At 40.7% G+C, this 23,646-nt stretch overlaps 1 protein-coding gene across 1 annotated transcript in view; it reads right to left on the bottom strand.

Annotated features, from left to right (window-relative positions):
- Nucleotides 1-23,646, bottom strand: part of MAP2K4 (mitogen-activated protein kinase kinase 4) — a 101,236-nt gene that overhangs the window by 48,420 nt on the left and 29,170 nt on the right. Inside the window, exon 3 of the mRNA XM_023743859.1 lies at nucleotides 5,452-5,626. Coding sequence (XP_023599627.1) covers nucleotides 5,452-5,490 — 39 coding nt within the window. The 5' untranslated portion in view covers nucleotides 5,491-5,626. The remainder of the gene's footprint in view (nucleotides 1-5,451; nucleotides 5,627-23,646) is intronic.

The following is a 23,646-nucleotide window of genomic DNA, read 5'->3' as shown; positions in this document are numbered from 1 at the left end:
AGGTTTTCTCAGAGGTCATGCCAAAAGGACTTTCAATAGGGGTAGGCAGATTTCCCGCCTCTTGCCCCCTTACATCAACCAGAATTGTACTAATTTTGTCTATTTAATTTATTGGGGTGAATATATAATTCTGAAACCACACTCTAAAAACCACTAAGAGCAACAGCAAAAAAACACATGTATACTAGGAGTTCCAATCCCAAATACACAAGGGACCTGAGTTCAAAACCAAGGCTGACCAGAGGGTAGCCCAGTGCTGGCGGTGATCCACTTACACTTTTCATTTGCAACACCACAACTTTAAGCAACATTAGGAAGCATAAAATAATACGGCTCAATCAATCATGTATTTTTAAATTAAGCCACATGATCTAGCCAATCAAATGAGAGCCTAAGACACTGGAGTCAGTCTGAATTCAAAACAAGATGGCCATGACTTGTGTATCCCACAAATGATCTGGATAATCAAACACCAGCACTGTGGCCTTCAAAACTCAACCAAATTTCCTAACAAAGCACTCCATACTATCAGAAAAAAGCTTTTCCAATATCATTCTAGCACTTTCAAAACAATGTGCAACACCAATGTTTAAAGACTAAAATGAACCTTCTCCAATAATGCTCACACTCCCCACCTAAATTATTCAGTAATGGAACTTCCAACAGAAATGGCAGGGCCCCTGCAGTGGTGGGGAAAACAAGCCAAGCTATACTTTGCTGGCCCCTGCCATCCCATACTGGCAGTACCACCTGCACCAAGGAGCCCTTCCTAATGAGCAGATGAAACCCCACACTGCTCAGGGGAGGGCTGAGCGGTGGGATGCTGATACTGTCAGATGCAGGGCTCTGATTCTTCCCAGCAGTCCTAGGGGTTAACACAGGTCTCAATTCCAGGTCAAGGACACTGAAGTCAAGATCCAAACACCAAAGAGAAGCAGGAATGCAGGAATCGAGGTCAGGTTACCAGCCCAGGATCAGGAACACTTAAATCAGCGGTTCTCAACCTGTGGGTCGCGACCCCTTTGGGGGTCGAACGACCCTTTCACAGGGGTCGCCTATGTGATTAATCACTATACTTTAATTATGTTCAATTTGTAACAATGAAATTGGGGGTCACCACACATGAGGAACTGTATTAAAGGGTCGCGGCATTAGGAAGGTTGAGAACCACTGACTTAAATCAAAGCAACAGGAGAGATGGAAGAGTAGAGAGAAAACACTGAGTGTTGAAGAAATAAGAAAAGTTAGATCACTAAGAAACAGAACACATCTGAACCCTTAAATACAAGGTCACATCACAAATTCAGTCTAGCCTACGCAGTCTGGTCTAACCTTAAACAGCCAATCTGACTTTCTGATTAACCCAGGTAACTTCACAAGTAAATGACTAAAAGGTCCTCATAATGATCAATGGTGACAGCCTTAACATAACTTCCTAGCCCTACCTACCTGTCCAATATTAGTTCCAATCTCCAAGGAGATCACAGCTTTATTTCAGCATTAACCCTCCAAATAACAATCCCATTGCCTTCCGTTTTTAGTCTCAGCAATTTCATTCCCTTATGTTCCCTCTCACTTTCATTCTTTTCTACTCTCCTCTGTTTCTTCTCTCATAGCCTACAAATAGGAACAGGGCATGCATGCCTTCAGGAAATCAACCTGGACACGAGTCTGTTAGGAAACATTAGGAAAGCTGGTAGTCTACGCAAGCAGGATTTACACTGCAGGCAGGGCCAGGTGGGGGCTCCCTGTCAAGGCCCGAAGATCATGCCTCCCTGTCAGCAATGTGTGTGTCACTCTACTCAAGTCCAGCCCACAGGCCTGAACCACAGCTCTTGAGCTACTCTCTCCAACTGTTCACTCCTGTGTCCTGATTCTGATCACCCGTGGACCTAACTCTCCTGGGTGTCTCTAATCCTGGCTCAGAAAGCTAATCCCGAGTGCTTCTTCCAACGTCTGCTCTGAATGCTGGGCTTTTTCTATGATTAATCCTGCCAGAGAGCTAGCCAGGCACCTGCTTTACTGTTACAGGACAGCGATGAACATGTCTAATGTCTTCATTCAGTGGCTATCCCACGATCATGCAAAATGGGCATAAAATGCTATCTGCAGAGGATGCTGATCAAAGTCGGGAGTACCCAGCCAGTCGAAGTTTGTCCTTCCTGAGCTCTAGAAGACCCTCTGGTGACAAGGGCTCTGCCCACGGCTGCCCTGTGACGCTGTCATTCAGGCAGATGTAAACCAGGCCTGTCACCACCATGCAGAAAAAGAAGGAGGCCGTTTCCTCAGGTGTGTGCAGTTAAAACTAAAGGGTTAAAATTTTCCAATTCTTCAGGGACTGTCCTCAGGTCAAAGGTCAAAACATTATTTTAAGTATAACTTTTACAATGTTATCTTATTGAATCTGATTTATTATATCTGAACTGATTTTTAGATTAAGTCTTGGAGGTAATTATTTCTGGTAATTAAGAAGTCATCTTTTCAAACATTTCTTATATTTGGCAAAATAAACTTGGGGAAGGGCTCCCTCCCTCAAAATTAAAAGTGAGAGATAATAATTATTTAACTATCAGGTTAATATCACAATTCATCTTTGTATAGATACTGCAAGGAAATCTTAAGGATGATTTCCAGGATAAGCTTAATATCTAACAAAGTAATCCTTCTAAAGTCCCAAAGTGCACATTAAAACACTCGTACAGGGCTACTTCAAGTGTATTTCTCATTTCACCCGCTGCAATGGAAAACTTACAGCACTTTGGACCATGGTCTCATAGTTCACTTATATATCTCTACAGTCCCACTTTCAGAGCTAAATACAGTGGGTGCTCAGTAACTCACTTTCTACATGTACAAGGTCAAATCTAACTCCTTACTCATACATTGCTTCTATGTATTTGTACTTGTTAATCTGGCTTGTGTGCCTAAGGAATGAGGGAACAAACTGTCTTAGGTGTGATGAAAGGTTAAGCTTTTTCAAAGAGACCAACAATATATGTATTTATATATTGTATTATATAATAATAGATGGCATATATCAGTCATCAAGTACACCTTACCAATACATTGGTTAATATGTATATTACCACCCTCCTCATGCTAAACTATCACACATGCTCAAGAATTCAGGGTATCAAACAGTGGTCATAAATGTGACCATTACCAGTCTGTAGGTCCCAAGACTGCCTTAAAAGTATTTCTTAAGAGTTGAGTTGTTGTTGTTTTTTAATATATATTTTTACTGATTTTTAGAGAGAGAGGAAGGGAGAGGGAGAGAGAAAGAGAAACATTGATGTGAAGAGAGACATATCAATGGGCTGCCTCCTACATGCTCTCACCAGGGATTGAGCCCACAGTCCGGGCATGTGTCCTGACCAGGAATCAAACCAGCAACCTTTTGGTGCATGGGATGATACCCAACCAACTGAACCACCCTGGCCAGGGCAAGAGTTGGGATTTTTAAATTTTATCTTTATTGTTCAAAGTATTACATATGTCCCTTTTTCTCTCCCCTTTAATCCCCCCACTTCCCCTACGCACCCCCTTCGCCTACAGCACTACTATCTGTGTCCATGGGTTATGCACATATGCATAACAGCATCCCAACAGAGGCTCTCAAAATAAGGTCAAATTACAAATGGCGACAATTTCCTATTCTCACTTTTAAATTCCTTCAAAACTTGAGTCAGCATTATACAGTTCCAAAGGTTATCAAATTAAGAAAAACGTTTTTAATGTCAAAATGAAGTACCTTCTTTATTTACCTTTAAGACCGATTAACTGTGACTAAGCCAGTCCAGATTACTAAAACAGATCCCAATGTGAATTAGCACAGGGGAACACACACAGCACACACTGAAAACAGCAGGACACGATTACTTAAAAGTGCTTTCTCCAGTGTTGGGGGTGGAGAGGTCGGGGGGAGGGGTTAGAACTTAGTTACAGAGGGCAGATTTCCCTTAAGGCCCAGCTAAGTAAAAGCGGATGATATGAACAGACAACGTGGGGCAATGCAATACTCATGCAGAAGAGTCTAAATAAAATGACTTTCCTTCCACTTCTCTGCAGTGGCACAAAATCAAAAGAGAAACAATTCATTCTAAGAAAAACAACATTTTATTTCAACAGATAATCCAGAGCAAAGGTCTTAGCATCTTCATCTTTAGAGGTCTATAGGTTATATGCAAAATTTCATACATGTCTGCACCTTTCTGAGAAAAAGTCTATAGATCTCATCACATAGGAAAATATGACCAAGATAAGAACCCACAGAGAGAAATCAGTTTTCCATCATTAATTTCTCACTATTTTTAATGACCCAGCAAAGAGAAATGCTCAACAATGAAGGAGGCTAAAATAGTAACATTTTGCTCACAATAAACTTCAACACAGGCAGCCTTTTATATTAATGTAATATAAATCCACTCCCCAAAATCAAGCAAGAAACTGAGGCTCCTCCTCTCATCAAACTACTTTATAAACTCTCAAAATAGGGAATTAACAAGAAGACAGCTTAGTCTGCAAACCCATTCTCAATTCTTACAAACTCGAACATTATTTATCACTCTAAGAATTTTAAATTCAATGACAATATATCCATATCTTATTTTCTTACTTTTCTTTAAATTGCCCTCCACCCCAACTGTCAATTTTCCTAAAATATCTTACACAGAGCAAATATTCATTAAACATCGGAACAAACAAGTGAACAAATTACAATTATATGGGCCAACTAAGAGTGGGATGGAAACCATCAGTTCATTACAGGTGCCAACATAAGCCTGCCAGGTACAATCTATGGGCCAATCTCCATTTCTGGCCACTCTTTGATTCTTTTTTTAATGAACATATTAAGTGGCATGACACTCACAATAAGGACAGAATGTGACAGCATTATCACAAGGTATACATTTTAATACATCTTCCAAACCAGGGAACAGGGCAGTACTGAGTGGAGATGAAATAAACAAACAGAAGCCGAGCCGGTCAGGACCGAGTAAGGTTGAGGTTAGTGGCAACAGCATGTGCGTGGTTTCCAGGAAACCTTCAGTAAGACTGCTGTTAGCCCTAGCCCCGCACCTTGCCCAACCCAGTGCGCTGCCTCTTCTTCCAGCTCCCCGCCTGGCTCAGTGCAGCACTGCCCTGCTCCCAGGGGTGCAGCCGCCCGGCCTGAACTCACCTGGGCCGTGGAAGGGCCTGAAGTTTAAAACATGTTAATACATCATGCCAAAAGTGCAGCGAACATGCATACTTCATACACTCATGGTTTCAGAGAGATAGAAAACGTGCCACCAATAAGACAACCTCTGTACAAAACACCCTCAAAGAATTCGAAGAAACAATTTTATGGACACCCACATTTAACACAAAGAACAAAATAGTAGTATTACTACATCGAGAAACTGCACCTTACAGATTAAAGTTCCAAAAATAATTATGTGCTTCACCTACTTTAACTGCCATTATTTGTCCACTTGGTTTGTGGACCATTTTGTTGACAGAACCATACGCTCCTCGTCCGATTTCTCCCAGGTCTTTCAAGTCCTCTGCGGTGAAATCCCAGTGCTGTTCAGGGGAGATCTTCAGTTTTCCTGACGATTCAATGCTGTGTGTTCTCAGTCTCTCTCTGTTAAAATATTGAAAAGCAATTTCCACAGTTTAAATATGGTTTGACTTATTTATTTTAGCTAGCAGCGATTAATGTGTGGGAAATTTGTTTTCTCATAATTTACTAAAACAGTCTGACCTCCAGATTTGGGGAGTTTTTTGTTTGTATTATCTTGGTTTTTTACACACTGAATTAAGAAAGGCTGAAATTTAGGTAATCCATAAACACAGCTCTAATGGGATTTATAAAACTAATTTTCATTTATTGAAGAAACTAATTCTGCACACCAGTTTTTATTTCCAAATATAGATCTTTTCCAAACTTTGCAAACTGTATTATCAAATGTGGAATCCCAAGAGCTATAAGCCCCATTTCCAAAAAGTTCTCATCCTACCTCACCCAATATTATTTATTCCAGGTTCACAATCCTGGTGCAGCTGTTCACAAACTCTGCTGCACATTTGAATCATTTGGGGAGAATTTTTTAGACCCTACAGCAATTAAATCAGAAAATCTAGGGACAAGAGGCAGGAAACCATATTTTTAAAGATCCCCAGGTGATTCTGGCAGAGTTTAGGAACTAGCACCTCAGTGTACTGCCGTGTTCATGATAATGCCATGCTCAGGGAGGGGGATAGTTAAATGAGTATTCCGCTGGCTCTAAGATGAAACTGCCATGTGCTATTCAAATTTGAAACTTTTAGCCTTTGTTCATTAGATAAAGCAATGGAGTGAACATAAATAATTCATAGACAAGAGCGCTTACTCATTACAGATTTTCATTAAATAAAAACTTTACCTCCAAAATTCCAACCTAGAGAACATATTAACTTCTAACCATGCTTCGTAAAAAAAAAAAAATCCAATTAAAACTAAAAAATCAATCTCATTTCTCACTCCCTCTGTCTATGTGTGTGTGTCTCTCTCTTTTATCACATACACATACACTGCAATGTGTAGGAATAAACTGCATCAACTAGAGTGAAACATACATTAAAGAAAAACATTCCACTAAGTATCATCTACATTTTTTTAATTTCCTATTAAATAATCAGAATTCTTTTTAGCCCTAACCAGTTTGGCTTGGTGGATAGAGCGCCGGCCTGTGGACTGAAAGGTCCCAGGTTCGATTCCGGTCAAGGGCATGTACCTCGGTTGCGGGCACATCCCCAGTGGGAGGTGTGCAGGAGGCAGCTGATCGATGTTTCTCTCTCATCGATGTTTCTAACTCTCTATCCCTCTCCCTTCCTCTCTGTAAAAAATCAATAAAATATATTTAAAAAAAAAAAAAGAATCTCTTTTTAAATCTCATCTGGAGATACAAACAAAAGTTTATATGCTTGGTTTTTTTTTATTTTTCTTCTTCCAACATTTATGAACGTTTCTCAGATTTTTTGGTTTTTGTAGCTCTTTTTAAGGTTCTCAAAATATTTAGAATTTTAAAAGTGCTCCAGAATAACCAGGTACACTAATATTAATAATAGCCAAGATTTGGTGAAAAGGTAAAACCTTCCAGTTATAAAATAAACAAGTTCTGGGGATGTAATGTACAGCATGGTGACTATAGTTAATAGAGTATTATATATCTGAGAGTTGCTAAGAGTATAGATCTTTAAAGTTCCCATCATACACAAATTTGTAACTGTAGTTGGTGATGGATGTTAACTAGACTTACTGTGGTGATCATTTCACAATATACACAAATATTTAATCATTAAATCATGTACCTGAAATGAATATAATGCCAATTATACCACAATAAAAATAAATAAAACCTCTTCAAGATGAAAAAATAACAATAGCCAAGACACTGTCAAAATAACAACTTAGTGAACTAGCATACCAAAAACCAGGTTCTCAAATCACAATACTAACATGTCATAACACCAGCCTTCACTCATCCAGTTTCCAAATACTTTCACCAGTGTTCCTCAGACTCTAGTATCTAGTCACAGGAGCCCGGAAATCAGTGGCCTAAGTGACCAGTCAGGAACAGCCGTGAAGCCTGAATGAAGTTTTTAAGATGGAAATCAGATCCAGGCAAGTACATCAAGCCCAGAGACTAATTTCCTCAGTAATCTCTTCCATGAAGTATACAAATTAAGCCAGGAAATATTCTAGCATCAAAAAGTTCCATGTAGAGTGATTATTGTTCTATGATCAATGGCAAGTAAACACATCTGTATGGTACAGTTTAACCACTGGTGAAATATACAGCACCAGCTTACAGCTGAGGGAGCTGAAGAAAGGTAATTAAAATTGTGTGTAAATTGGAAGCGGCATTTTGAAGTATTCACCAATTCAGGGCGATGGCAGAGAGGCTCTGCGGGGGTCCCTAAGCTCCACATTCCTGGTGCTCACACGTCTGTGTAAGCTCCTCTTTGAGCACAGATGGGACCTGTAACTTGCTTCTAACCAGTAAAATATGGCAACGGATATCATGCTCATGATCACACTGTGTTATAGAACATTTATTGCTAGTATTCCTCAGATACAAAATGAATGATATTTCATTACTACATAAAAATCACACAACAGCTATACTATCTTTGCTAATAGTTTAGCTTACTATATATAGGCTGCTATGTGATTTCCAGAAAAAGTCCTTTTTTTTTCTTTTGGAAAGTGAACAGATTGATAGCTGAACTATGCAGGTTACCGTCTTAGGCTAATGAAAATGTTCAAAAATTGATTAAGGTAACAAATGAACAACTCTGAATAACTAAAAGCTACTGATTGGAGAGTTTAAATGGGTGAATTGTGTGGTATAGGAATTACATATGCCAATAAAGCTGCTAAAAGTTAGATAAACAGGAAGATGTGATTACTACCCAGAGCTCCATTTTCTCATTTAGACAGGAAAAGAGTCATGAAAACCACAGAAAACTATGCTCTGGAATGTCACCAGGGCATGTCCGTAGTCTTCAATAATATGGGCTGGCCATCTTTTCAGTGATCCTGAACCAATTTCACAGCTACTGTTTTAAGTGTTTCCAACTACAATGGCTTCCAAAGGACTGTGCGTAGAACAGACACAGTGCTCTAGAGACTAGCCCAGAAGCCGACCTGAGCCGTCACCACTGAACTCTAGCAGTGCATCAATGAGGCAACTGTACCAAGTGGCCAAAACCTTAGCTGCAGTTTTTCATCTGAGGAAAATTTGTCCAACAAGATTTAAGTGTTACTTCTAGTATCAGGAATTCCTAATCATTTCATTATTAATTTCTTACCTGAAAATTCAATGACTCCATAAACCTAGAAGTTATCCACAGGGCCATTGCCCTATCAGTAAATAAGTTCTGCCTACGAACTTATATTTACTCATATTCCTCCTAAAATATATGTTCAGTCTCTACATGGGTAATTTTTTTTTAAAATATATTTTATTGATTTTTTACAGAGAGGAAGGGTCACAGAGAGGAAGGGAGAGAGATAGAGAGTCAGAAACATCGATCAGCTGCCTCCTGCACATCTCCCACTGGGGATATGCCTGCAACCCAGGTACATGCCCTTGACTGGAATCAAACCCGGGACCTTTCAGTCCGCAGGCCGACGCTCTATCCACTGAGCCAAACCAGTTTCGACATGGGTAATTCTTAACTAAGACATCCCACCATTCTCTTTTTTTGCCCACTCAGGAAATAAACAAGGGATTGATGTTCTAAGTTTCAAATTAACCCCCCAGCGAACCCTCTCCATAAAATAGTCCAGGAGGAAAAAAAAGTTCATAGAAAAATGAGCAACATTCTCCTTTGGATTTGGAGGTCTTTAATATGAAAACAAGTTTCAGTAGCTCTTGTTATAACAGAACTTGTAATTGGACTATCAAATGACACACATTCCAGTTAAAACTCAGCTATATTAACATTTTTTTAATGCCTAAGATCACAAATCTGAATTAAATAGTGTATCTCTTGAATACAGTATTTCGAACAGTATGCATTTTTGGATACATATTAACATCAGGGACACTGTTTAGATATAGACTGATGTCCCGTTAAAATATTTCCTCCTACATAAAGCTAAATAGAATTTCAATGGCAATATGAACTTGAAATCTAAAGACACTGACACTAAGGATTAAAATCTAAAAAAATATATCAGCTCTAGCTGGTTTGGCTCAGTGGATAGAGTATCGGCCTATGGACTGAAGGGTCACGGGTTCAATTCTGATCAAGGACACATGCCTGGGTTGCGGGCTTGGTGGGGGGGCGGGGGGCGGTGCATGCAGTAGGCAGCCAATCAATGATTTCCTCTCATCATTTAAGTTTCTATCTCTCTCTTCCTCTCCCTTCTTCTCTGAAATCAATAAAAATATATTTAAAAATATACTAGTATATATCAATCAACCTTATTGGATTTGAATCAAATTTGAAAGTCAATTCATGGACATATTGTATCTTACCACCATATTCACTAATTAATATAAATAGACTAGGTGTATGTCCCATGGGTTAATATCTTCACTTTTTTTTTTCCCCAAAAGACTACATTCCCTAGCTTTACTGGTATAGAGGGATGCCATAAGAATGACTGGAAAATATCAAATATTTTAAGGGTTACCTCTCCCAATTGTTTAAGGGAACACTTATTCCCCCAAATCTCTTCTTTCTGTGCAGAGGAACCTGGTCTCTCATCTGAGCTCTGTTTGGACTCAGGAAACAAGTTACAGAGGCAAAAGAAGGGCCCTAGGAGTTTAAGAAAAAGAAAAGTAGAGAGAATGCACCTGGGAGAAGAGAGGGAAAGGCAGAGCTATGCTAGGTGTGGGCCCTGGGGAAAGGCATTGGGGCTTGTCTGTAGTCTTCAATAATATGGGGGGAGGAGAGAATGAGCCTGCTGGGTCCTCTGTCCTGAGGCGTTTTATCCACTCTCTAAAGGTGGGATCTGAGGGGAGGATCTCATATCAGCTTTCCTGGTATGTCCTTTCAGAGTCCTGTTCACTACTGATTGGTCAGAGCCAGGGCAGGGCATTAGTCATCACAGCTGGTCCTGATGTCAGCCATGGCATCACCCCACCTGCCTTAGTGCTTTTCTGGGCCTGAAACTGAACCACAACTGAGGCCTAGATGTTCTCTCTGCTTTGACCACAACTCTGCCAACAGACCCTAGGCTTTATTCCTAAGATTATTTGATGTGACCAGAACCTCACTGACTTGACTTTGATGTGGCTTAAGGGTGTGCTCGTGCAAGGGCTTGTATGGGACTTCTAAGAGGCTGTTCTCTGACCTCCTTGTTCCTCCCCGAAGGGGGGCTACCAAATGACTAAGGACATGCTAGGGGAGGAAAGGTCACTCTGGGAGCCAGGTCCTTATTTTCCCAGTTTTGTCCCCTGCTACGTACCAGGGGCTTTCTGCCCTGGTGACATTCCTATTGTGCTCATGCCTAACTTCTACTGCAATTATTGTTTACATGCAAATACACTTCTAATACAGCCCCTAACAATATTTCATTTCCCAGTGATCCTCACAGAAGGGGGTGCTACCCCACACCCTGAGTATCTAAGTGGGGAGGAGGGCAGGCATTGGTAGCAGTTCAGTCATCATGAGGACTGGGCATTGCTATGCGCATTTAGTGGCTAGAGACTAATGATGCTAAATGTTTTAAACTTTACCCCATTTTATTTCCTTATGTATATTCTAGATAGCTGCCAATAAAAATATAGAACATTAAAGTCTAATTGTAGTTGGATTTTAATCCTTCTGTGAAACTATTTAAGCTTAATACACACAATCCTTTGTTATCCTCTGTTAGAGAAAACTTTCACCCCCAGGCTTCCCGACTTCCCAGTTTGGTGTTCAGGACATGCATAGTTACAGACAAGAGAATCTGATTAGAAAGCAAACAGACCATCCAGTCTTGTCCTCCAGGAAGCTGCCTGAAAGTCCTGGCCTGGGCTCAGTGTTACTGCTCTGCATCCACATATACTGAAATCAAGAAACACCCAGTCCTCAGCAAATCCCTGATCTACAGTCCCAATAACTTTTTTAAAAGTATATTACACTAGTTTGTACTGCTTATACCCTAAGTTGAATCCACGTCTAACCATTCTTGCTTAATTATTCTAATGATTATCTCCATAAATCTAAATCAGAGGTTTCATTTTAAGGTGCACAGGTGAGGATATAGGCATTAGGCTACGATCCCTCAAATTACATAATGAAGAGGTTCTCCCTGCAGCTCCAGCACCCACAGTGGAGTCCTATGTCTACTATTTGACTCTTTGCCATGGGCATATATCACTTCTTAAACATTTCCAAATATACCAACATGCTAAATGAAACTTCCAAGGGATGGAAGGATAGATATCTACTACGGTTACTATGGCTTACACATGAGCTCACATATGAAGAACACAGCACAGACCCTTCCTGCATGGGCCTGTGTATTCATTCCCATAGTGACACAAAGGTTCTCCCCAGAGTCAAGTCTCAGGCTCATAGCTTCACACACCACTGTACACATTCTACATTGCCACTCCTCCATTCATTTAGGAAATCTACTAATTTTGAATCATTCACCATTTGTCAAAACTTACCACTGTCATAATCTAGTCATGAGTCCAACCCCTCAAAACTCTGAATCTTATTTTGGTGCCAATTATCTTTCATTCAAATTCCAAATTCACTTTGCTATTTTGGGCAAGTGGGAGTTGAGGTGATACTGATGAAAACAGGAAGTGTTAGACACTACTCCTCATCACTTTCCTGTGAATATTTTAGTGTTGTTGTTTTTCCTGTGATATTCTAGTACTATTCCCACCCTGTTGCCTATATTTGCATCATAGAGGCTGTCTTCTATGATTTTTAACTATGCCTATATCATCCTGTCCTTGAAAAGTAAATTGAATACCCTCCCTAGCAAGTCAACAAACCTATTGCTGAGAATACATTCTTCATAGGTTTCCAAAGGAAACTTGCCAGTAGCTAGCTATTCTTAACATAGAATGTGGTCTAAAAAGCCAAAACCAAGTCTTCAAAACCATATGCAGTAGGCCCTCCTCCCCCAAAAGATAGATCTGGAACCTCAGAAGGGTCTCAAGAAAAGATCATTGCAGATTAGGGTAGGCTCTAAATACAATGACAAATCCTATATAATAAAACCCTAATATGCAAATCAACCGAACAGCAGAACGACAGGTCGCTATGACGTGCACTGACCACCAGGGGGCAGATGTTCAATGCAGGAGCTGCCCCCTGGTGGTCAGTGCACTCCCACAGGGGGAGTGCTACTCAGCCAGAAGCCAGGCTCACAGCTGGTGAGCGCAGTGGCAGTGGCGGTGGTGGGAGCCTCTCCCACCTCCACGGCAGTGCTAAGGACCCCTCAGGGGTACCAGACTGCGAGAGGATACAGACCAGGCTGAGGGATCCCCGACCCCCAGTGCACAAATGTTGTGCACCAGGCCTCTAATACCCTTATAAGTGACAGAACTGGAGAAGACAGAACACACAGAAAGATACAGGAAAAAGGCCAAAAGAGGTTGGAGGCAGCAACTGGAATTCTGCCACCACAGCCTATGGAACATCAGGAGCTACCAGAGCTGAAAGAAGAAAGGGTAGGGTCCTCTAGAGCCTTCAGAAGAAGCAAGGCCCTGCCAACACCCCGATTTCGGATTTCTGGCCCCCAGAACTACAAGAGAATAAATATCTGTTTAAGCCATCATATCTGTAGTTTGTTGACAGTCCCAGGAATCAAATACAACATCCAAACCAAGAGTCACCAAAATTTTTCTGTAATGGGATAGTAAATATTTTAGGCTTTGCCAGCCATACAGTCTTTGTTGCAACTATGTAACAAATGGGTGTGACTATGTTTCAATAAAACTTCATTTACAAGAACTAGCAGCTGGCCCTAGCCAGTTTGGCTCAGTGGATAGAGCGTTGGCCTACAGATCAAAGAGTCCCGGGTTCAATTCCAGTCAAGGGCACGTACCTTGGTTGCAGGCTCCTCCCTGCCCCGGGCCCTGGTCCGGGCTCATGCAGGAGGCAAGCAATCAATGTGTTTCTCTCACATTGATGTTTCTCTGTCTTTCCCTCTCTCCTCTACTCTCCCTAAAATCAATGGAAAAATATCCTCGAGCGAGGATTAACAATAAAAAGAGAGAGAGAAAAGAACTAGCAGCTGGCTACATTTGGTTCCTGAGTTATAGTTTGCTGATCACATGATCTAAATAACTGTCATCTAAATTATATATCTTTTAAATGATCTAAATTATATCTACTCATTTTTCATCTTCTCTTTCAAATTTATAATCAGCTCTGAAAGATAAGAAACTTCACTTATCCACCCAAAACCCTGTATTTCCAGAATTTAAACTCAAGATACATTTCAAGCTTTTTCTTAAAAATCCCCCACAAATCAACAGGGAATGAAATTAAGGGTCTGATATCCCTCCCCTGATTCTATCACATTACGATATACGTATAGCATAATATACATATAATTATGTAATTAAGTCAGCAGCCAACCTCCTTAATACCTCCCCTATCTTTGTCTTCTTCCTAGGTATGAAAACTTGATTCCTTAAACTTTCCAATACCTACTGATTTTCCTTTAATATATATTCTAGAGCCACCATCCATAAGAATCTTTATTTAATCAATCTGAAGTGCATTTTCTCCTCCTGTTTCATTATCACATTCTCCTAGTTCATTTACCTTGATCTTGATTTCCTAGAAATGCTTCCCAATTTCTTCCTTTTTTTCCCCTAAGCATCCTTGATTTTATCGAGCCAACATATACTGACATGCCTGAAGCTCTTATTCTTTTCACCATATGTATATATAACTAGCAAGGCTCTTTAGACAGGAAAATAAATGGAACACATACCCTGCACACCACTGCAACTATTCTTCTGTGTCCATACTGTTAGGATGTCTAGATGAATACTGCTTTATGCATCCTTCTGCAATGCAGCTCTATTAATTCCGGAAATTTCCACAGCAAACTCAGTCTGCCAGTTGCCATGGAAACTGCCTTCTTCCTGGCATTACTAACAAAATGAGTATCTCTGCTAAGATCTAAGGTAAAGCAAAAGGAAGAAAACTGAAAAACAAATGTCTAAAAAAATTGCTCAAGACACTCCAAATATAAATTTTCAAATTCTGATGTCCATATTCAGTGAACAGAATAATTTGTATTAACCATACAAATCTGCAGTATTTTGAAGCAGTACAGATTTATGGAATAGAAAGCATTTTTATCACTGAGGAAAAGGGTATATTAGAGAGAATAGGGTAAACATTGGTGTTTGCATGCCGCTGCTATAGACGGCACATTCACTAAGAGCTGACGGAGGGTCAGCTGTACTCAGAACTTACCATTACAATAAATAGTATTTCTAGAATGTGTTTCTTACAAAACAAAATCAAGAAAGCTGCCCAAACCAACAGGTAACAAGTTTTCTTAAGATCTTTCCCTGTTTGAAGCCCAGTCTCAACTGGTAGCTAAAACTCCTTCCCCCAGGTACATAAGTCAGAATAGTTAAAGTGCGTCCCAGAAGTCTTTAATGACTTCAACATCTCCACTCTAAAAGCAGGCTCCTCTTCCATTCTCTCAGAGTATCTGGTTCTTTTCCTTCAATAATACATATACTAGTTATAATCATATATAAAATATAATTTTTAAAAAATATACAGAGGTGGGCAAATTTAGGTTTACAGTTGTTTGTATGGAAAATACAATAATTAATAAATAATACAAGAATAAACTGACCCCCGTACTCAGAACTATAAGCCTACTTTTGCCCACCCCTGTATATTTTGCTGAATGCCTGTGTCTACCTCTATACTTTAATCTTTATGAAGTAGCAATCACACTTCTTTATTTTAACGTGACACACCCTGTGTCCACCATAGTACCTAGTAGAGCAGAGAACCACCCTTCCTAATGCCGTGACCCTTTAATACAGTTCCTCATGTTGTGGTGACCCCCAACCATAAAATTATTTTCGTTGCTACTTCGTAACTGTAATTTTGCTACTGTTATGAATCGTAATGTAAATATCTGATATGCAGGATGTATTTTCATTGTTACAAATTGAACATAATTAAAGCATAGTGATTAATCACAAAACCAATATGTAATTATATATGTGTTTTACGATGGTCTTAGGCGACCCCTGTGAAAGGGTCTTTCAACCCCCAAAGGGGTCGCGACCCACAGGTTGAGAACTGCTGGAGTAATGGATACTTTCAACAATAAAGATATATTAAAAAAAATTAAAAATGCGCCATGGCCTTAGCCAGTTTTGCTCAGTGGCTAGAGCATTGGCTCTCAGACTAAAGGGTCCCAGGCTTGATTCTGATCAAGGGCACATGCCTTGGTTGCAGGTTCAATCCCAGGCCCTGGTTGGAGTGTGTGCAGGAGGCAAACAATCAATGTGTCTCTCTCACATCAATGTTTCTCTCTCTCTGTCTCTCCCCCTTTGATCCCGTCTCTAAAAATCAATGAAAAAATATCCTCAGGTGAAAAATATCCTCAGGTGAGGAGTAACAACAACAAAAATTTAAAAATGAGTTCTTCTGGTAAGAGAATTCATTTGGTGCAGAATGTTATAAAATAGTAAGCTTCATGCCCTTAATATTTCTCTATGAAGATTAAACCCTATAAGTGTAATAGGTCCTTGCAGAAAAACTTGTTCAAATATCAAAATATATAATAATTTGTTTAAATCCATGAAAATATTTATATAAAAAGCCGTCTTATTGTACGCTGCTTTATAGCTTGATTTTTTTTCACTTAGTACATCTTTATTTTTTAAAATATATTTTTATTGATTTCATAGAGGAAGGGAGAGGGAGAGATAGATTGAAACATCAATGATGAGAATCATTGATCTGCCGCCTCCTGCACGCCCCCTACTGGGGGTCAAGCCTGCAACCTGGGCATGTGCCCTTGACCAGAATCAAACCCAGGACCCTTCAGTCTAGCTGATGCTCTACCCACTGAGCCAAACCAGCTAGGGCTCACTTTGTACATCTTGAGGATACTTATGAATTAGCACATTAATCTTTTTCAATCAGTTATATATCTGTTATTACATTGTATAGATGTATTATATATTTATCTAGTTTACTGACAGCCATTAGATCATTTTCATTTTTAAATTGAAAACAGGGTTTTAAAGAGCAACTTTTGATGAAATGTATTTTTTTAATTAAAAAATTGTTTAATCCTTCACAGTGCCAGTTTTTGACCCTTCTATCTTAGGAGACTGTGAAAGTGGCTGTGTCTTCTCAACCTTGGCACTATTGGACATTTTAGGGTGGATAATTCTTTTAAGTCTTGTGTAGGATGCTGAGCAGCATCTCTGGACTCTGCCCACTAGATGGCAGGAGCACCCTCCTCCCCTGGTTGAATAACCAAAATTGTCTCCAGGCACTGTAGAATGACCCTTGAGGTGCAAAATTGCCCATGATCCAGGACCACTGGTACCGAGAACATTGTAGCTTCACACAGGTGGTTACTATTACCTCTCCCCTAACTGAGGAACTGCCAAAGTCCTCAGGAATAAAAGGTGTGTTCCTCCTTATCTTGGGGTTTGAGTGGATGACAAAAAAGGGGAGCTTGGGAAATGGAATAAGGATATCTCAGAGTCAGGGAGTGCATCAAAGCTTTCTGAGCAACTAGTAGCTGTCAGAAACCAAAATATAACCACCCAACACATGTTCTTTCATGCATTTAGCAAGTTTTTGTTGAATACCTAACCTCTACTACAGTGGTTCTCAACCTTCCTAATGCCGCGACCCTTTAATACAATTCCTCATGTTGCGGTGACGCCCAACCATAAAATTATTTTCGTTGCTACTTCGTAACTGTAATTTTGCTACTGTTATGAATCGTAATGTAAATATCTGATATGCAGGATGTATTTTCATTGTTACAAATTGAACATAATGAAAGCATAGTGATTAATCACAAAAACAATATGTAATTATACATGTGTTTTCCGATGGTCTTAGGCGAGCCCTGTGAAAGGGTCGTTCGACCCCCAAAGGGATGGCGACCCACAGGCTGGCGACCCACAGGTTGAGAACCGCTGGTTTAAAGGATAATATGAACTATCTGAATGGAAAAATTATGGACCATTTGGGCTTTCTTTATATTTTTCTGTTTCGGGGGGGGAGGGGTGGTAGGGAGCTAGAAAGACTAGTAAATGTTCTTTTTCAATAAAAGCACAATAGAGATAGCATGTCCTGCCCGGCCAGCATGGGTCAGTGGTTGAGCGTCAACCTATGAACCAGGAGGTCACGGTTCGATTCCTGGTCAGAGCACCTGCCCAGCTTGCTGGCTCGATCCCCAGTTCAGGGCATGCAGGAGGTAGCCGATCAATGATTCTCTCTCATCATCAATGTTTCTATCTCTCTCTCCCTCTCCCTCTCTGAAACCAATAAAAATATTTTAAAACACACACACAATGTTCACATGCTTATCACTTGACTGTTGAAGCACACAGTACTTTGAGAACAAGGACAAAAAACCACAAGGCTGTTCAGGGAGAGTAAACCATATATTCATAATTTTTACTGTTAGATTCCTGGCTTTTTAAAATTGAAGTATCATTTTCATACAGTGAAACGCACAGATCATGAGTATATAGGAGGATGAGTTAAGAAATGCACACACCTTATACATCATCACTTAACAAGATGCAGAACCTTCCGTCACCCCAGAAAATTCTCTTGTGCCATTCGTGTCAGTTCCTCCACAGACAAACACAGCTCTGATTGTGATAAAATCAGATAAAAGTTTCACCTACTTTAGAATATAATGTAGATAGAATCAAGCAGTGTGTTCTCTTGTGTCTGGCTTTTGCTCAGCATTTTTGGAGATTCATTAATGTGATTGTGGGCATCAATACTTTGTTCTTTTTTATTTGTTGAGGGCTATTTCACTGAATATTTAGCTGGCCATCCATACCTAAGAGTTCCTCATCCATGGATCCAACCACACATCAAAAATTGAAAAAAAGCTATGCTGTTGCTGACATGTGCTAAGTAGTTAGGCCTGTGATGGTGGGATCTGCACTAAACATGCCCACACTAAACAATACAGTATAACTACTTACACAGCATTTACATTGTATTAGCTACTATCATTAATCAAAAGATGATTTAAAATAGATGGGAGATGTGTGTAGATTATATGCAAATACTACATTTTATATAAGGTAAATATATATAAGCATCCACAGATTTTGGCATCTATGAGGGGTCCTAGATCAATCCACACCGAAACCGAGGGATGAATGCACCAAAATTTGTTGCACCATTCTCCCATCATTGGACATCTGGGTTGTTTCTTGTTTGGGGGCTATTACAAATAAAGTGTTTATAAACATTTATATGCAAATCTTTCTGAGGACGGTTTCATCTTCTGTAAATAAGGAGTAGAATTATTGAGTAATGAGGTGGATGTAAGTTTATCTTTGTAAGAAACTATCAGAGTTTTCTTAAGTGGTTGTACCATTTTCTACTCCCCTAACAATATATAAAAAGTCCAATTACACCATATACTTGCCAAAATACTATGTAGTCTTTTAAATTTTATCCATTCCAGTGGGTATGTAATGGTGTGAATAGAAAAAATATACATATACATACACACACACACACATATACATACATATGTATATATACTGTGTCCCCCAAAAAATGTATACACACTTTTCTAATACCTCAATTGAGTTTCTTTTTTTTTTCAGATTTAATTCATTGGAATTAATAAATATTCAAAGTCTGTATACATTTTGGGGGGGCACCCTGTATATACCTACTCCCCCCTTCCTGGCACAGAGCTCCCAAAACCCTTGTAAATTCCTAAGTGATAACAGCACTAGGAGCATCTTTTGTTCTAATGAGGTGACTGGGGACTCCTGGATGGGGGCTGATCACCAGAAAGACCAAGACATGATTAGAGACTTGGAATTTTCAGCCCCAGGCCTCCAAAGTGCAGAGAGGCTGAAAATGAAGCTAATAACTGATCGTGCCTGTGTGATGAAGCCTCCATAAAACTCCAAAGGGTGTTCAGAGAGCTTTCAGGGCGGGGAACACATCCACACCAGGAGGTGCTGGTAGCCCACCCAACTCCACGGGAGAGAAGTTCCTGCTCTGGACTCTCCCAGATCTCACCCTATGTATCTCTTCATCTGACTGTTCATCTGTATCCTTTATCATTTCTTTTAATAAACTGGTAAACGTTGTTTCCCTGAGCTATGTGAGCCACTCTAGCAAATTAATAGAAACTGAGGAGGTAGTTGGAACCTATAGTCTGCCGGTCAGAAGTACAGGCTTTTGACCAGCACCTAAAGTGGGGATGGGGTCCGGCCAGCGTGGCTCAGTGACTGAGTATCTATGTATGAACCAGGAGGTCATGGTTGGATTCCCAGTCAGGGCACATGACTGTTTTGGGATCTATCCCCAGTAGGGGGCATACAGGAGGCAGCCCATCAGTGATTCTCTCTCATCATTGATGTTTCTATATCTCTCTCCCTCTCCTTTCCTCTCTAAAATAAATAAAAATATTTTATTTATTAATATATGTGTGTGTGTTTATTTATTTATTTATTTATTTATTTATTTAACTTGCTGCCTGTTTAGAAATGGTTGGAAACCTCAACAAAAGCAAGGAAAGCAGACATTCCTTTAAAAAGCAGAACTTTGCTGGACTATAGGTTAAAGAACAGGGAAATCTTTTAAATGTCTGCCTAAGTCTCTGATTCAAGAACATAGATGAATTAAAACAGCAGTCACCAACCTTTCAGACCTCACTGACCATCAGTGGTCCGCGGACCACCAGTTGGCAACCACTGATTTAAAATACCAAAAGTAAATTCATTTTTAGCAGACAAGCAACTCAACATTATTTATCATTAATTTCTTTCAATAAACATTCCAGAATTAACGCTCGATCCCTGGCCTATAAACATCCAGGTTAAGGAGATGATACCATGAATCTCCAGGGGTGAGGGGCCACACAGACAGTCAGGTCATCCACACCCTCTGCTGAGAATCACTTCTCCATGAATCTCTCACTCAGGGAATGTGCCAAGCTGGCAGGTACACGGAGGCAGAATGTGAGGCTGAAGGAAATATTAAATAGCTCTGAACTTGAAGAAGTACCATATGAAAGCTTTAAAACATTATCTCACACAGCAGCATTACTCACTATACTCAAAAGGTAGACACACCCAAATGTCCACCACAGACGAATGATAAACAAAGGTCATATACACATGCAATAAAATATTATTCAGGCTTATAAAGAAAATTCTGACATGTATTACAACATACATGGAGTATAAAAACATCATGTTAAGTAAAGTAAGTCAGACACAAAATATTGTGTAATTCCACTTATAAGAGATACCTAAAGTAATCATATTCATAGAACAGAAAGAGAACAGGGGATGGCAGGGGTAGGGAGAAGGAATGAGGAGTTAGTGCTTAATGGCTACAGAGTTTCAGTTTGAGAAATGACAGAGTTCTAAAGATAGATGGTAGTGACAGATGCACAACAATGTGAACGTGTTTAATACCACTGAGCAGTACACTGAGAAATGGTTAGGTTTATATTATGTATGCTTTGCCACAATAAGAAAAAGTTTGGGCTGGCCAGTGTGGCTAAGTGGTTGAGCATTGACCCATGAACCAGGAATTCACCGTTCAATTCCAGGTCAAGGCATATGCCCAGGTTGCGGCCTTGATCCCCAGTATGGGGTGTGCTGGAGGCAGCCGATCAATGATTCTCTCTCATCATTTCTCTCTCCCTCTCCCTTCTTCTCTCTGAAATCAATAAAAATATATTTTATTTTTAAAAAAAGAAAGAAAAAGTATGCAGCAGTAAATCTAAACCAGCTTTTGGGAGGGGGTGGTGAAGGGAAAATCTCATAGTATTTAAATTGGTGTTTTAAATTTTGGGGTAATAATTTATACCTATATTTTTTTATTTCTTTATTGATTTCAGAGAGGAAGGGAGAGGGAGAGAGAGACAGAAACATCAATGATGAGAGAGAATCATTGATCAGCCGCCTCCTGTACGCCCCCCACTGGGGATAGAGCCCACAATCCAGGCATGTGCTCCTGGCCAGAATCGAACTTGGGACCCTTCAGTCCACAGGCCAACACTCCATCCACTGATCCAAACCATCTAGGACTATACCTATAAATATTTCTTCCATTACTATCATTTTGTGAAAGTGCTCCACTATAGAAATTGCAAATTACTGAGGTTGTGTCAACAATTTTCAGAGATGGAAAATAAAAAACAAAAAACAGCACCTTTTAAACTCATGTATACTAGTGGCTTTCTCACTTAGGAATTAACCAGAGATGTCCTAGGCACATCTCTGGGGAATGAGAACACACAAAACTACAGAGCCCTCTACCTCCTTACAAACACTTAGCCTATGAAGCTTAAGTATGAGATTTTACATGAAGTAGTACACACCTGAGTCAATACCCCCCTCCCTTCCCTTCCTCTCTTCTCTCTCTCTCTCTCTCTCTCTCTCTCTCTCACACACACACACACACACACACACACACAAAACAAATCCCTCTCTTCTAACTCATCGTATAAAATAATGAAAGTCACGACCAGCCAGTGTGGCTCAGTAGTTGAATGTCGACCTATGAACCAGGAGGTCGCAATTCAATTCCAGGTCAGGGCACATGCCCAGGTTGAGGGCTCGATCCCCAGTGGGGGGTGTGCAGGAGGCAGCCAATCAGCGGTTCTCTCTCATCATTGATGTTTCTGTCTCTCCCTTTCGCTTCCTCTCTGAAATCAATTAAAAAAAAAAATATATATATATATATATATATATATATATATATATATATTTTTTTTTTAAATAAAATAAGAGTTAAGTGGCTGGGATAGAAGCCAGAACTCCAAAATTAACTACAATGATTAATCCATGATAATCTACACTAATAAAAGACAAACATGCAAATTGACTGTACCTTCGCTATGCCTTAAGCCACGCCCATCAGCCAATCAGAGCTACTATATGCAAATTAACCCAACCAAGATGGCGGCCGGAAGCCACAGAGCTGGAGCAAGCAGGAAGCTTGGTTGCCCCAATGATGGAGGAAGCCAAGCTTCCCGCTTGCCGCGGCGGGCCTCTGAGCTCCACTCAAAGCAACAAAATTTCAATTATAGAAGGTAAATAAACCCCAGATACCTGCTTTCAGCCAGCCGTGGCCACGGAGCTAGAGCGACCAGGAGGCTTCCCTCCCGCCCGCCCTGGCCGGCTCTGAGCTCCTCTCAAGGCTACAAAGTTTCAATTATAGAAAGTAAATAAATCCCAGAATAAAAAAAAAGAAAAAAAGGAGAGGCTGAAAGCTTCTGTTGCTGGGGGGAGGGACTTGGCCAGCCTGAAAATGGCCCTCAGCCCCTCACCCAGACTGACCAGGCATCCCAGTGGGGACCCCCAACCCTAAAGAGGGTGTGGCCAGCCTGAAAAAAGCCATCAGCCCCTCACCCAGGCTGGCCAAACCTCCATGGGGTGAGGGTCCCCACTGGGGGGGGGGGGCTTTGACAGCCTGGAAACAACCATCAGCCCCTCACCCAGGCTGGCCAGGCACCCCAATGGGGACCCCCACCCTGAAGGGGGTGTGACCAGCTGCAAACACCCATTAGCCCCTCACCCAGGCTGGCCAGGCACCCCAGCGGGACACCCACCCTGATCCAGGACACACTTCAGGGCAAACCAGCCAGCCCCCACCTATGCACCAGGCCTCTATCCTATATAATAAAAGGGTAATATGCAAAATGACCCTAACAGCAGAATGACTGGGGATGACTGGTCACTATGACACACACTGACCACCAGGGGGCAGACGCTCAATGCAGGAGCTGCCCCCTGGTGGTCAGTGCGCTCCCACAAGGGGAAGCTCTGCTCAGCCACAAGCCAGGCTGATGGCTGCCAGTACAGCCGGTGGGTGTGGGGAGCCTCTCCCACCTCCTCAGCAGTGGCTAAGGATGTCCGACTGCAGCTTAAGGCCTGCTCCCCCGCTGGCAGTGGACATCCCCCGAGGGCT

The sequence above is a fragment of the Myotis lucifugus genome, unplaced genomic scaffold, assembly GCF_000147115.1.
Source record: "Myotis lucifugus unplaced genomic scaffold, Myoluc2.0 scaffold_416, whole genome shotgun sequence".
In the NCBI taxonomy this organism is placed as follows: Eukaryota; Metazoa; Chordata; class Mammalia; order Chiroptera; family Vespertilionidae; genus Myotis; species Myotis lucifugus.
Note: the sequence above shows the minus strand (reverse complement) of the source record. Positions and strands in the feature narration are given on the sequence as shown.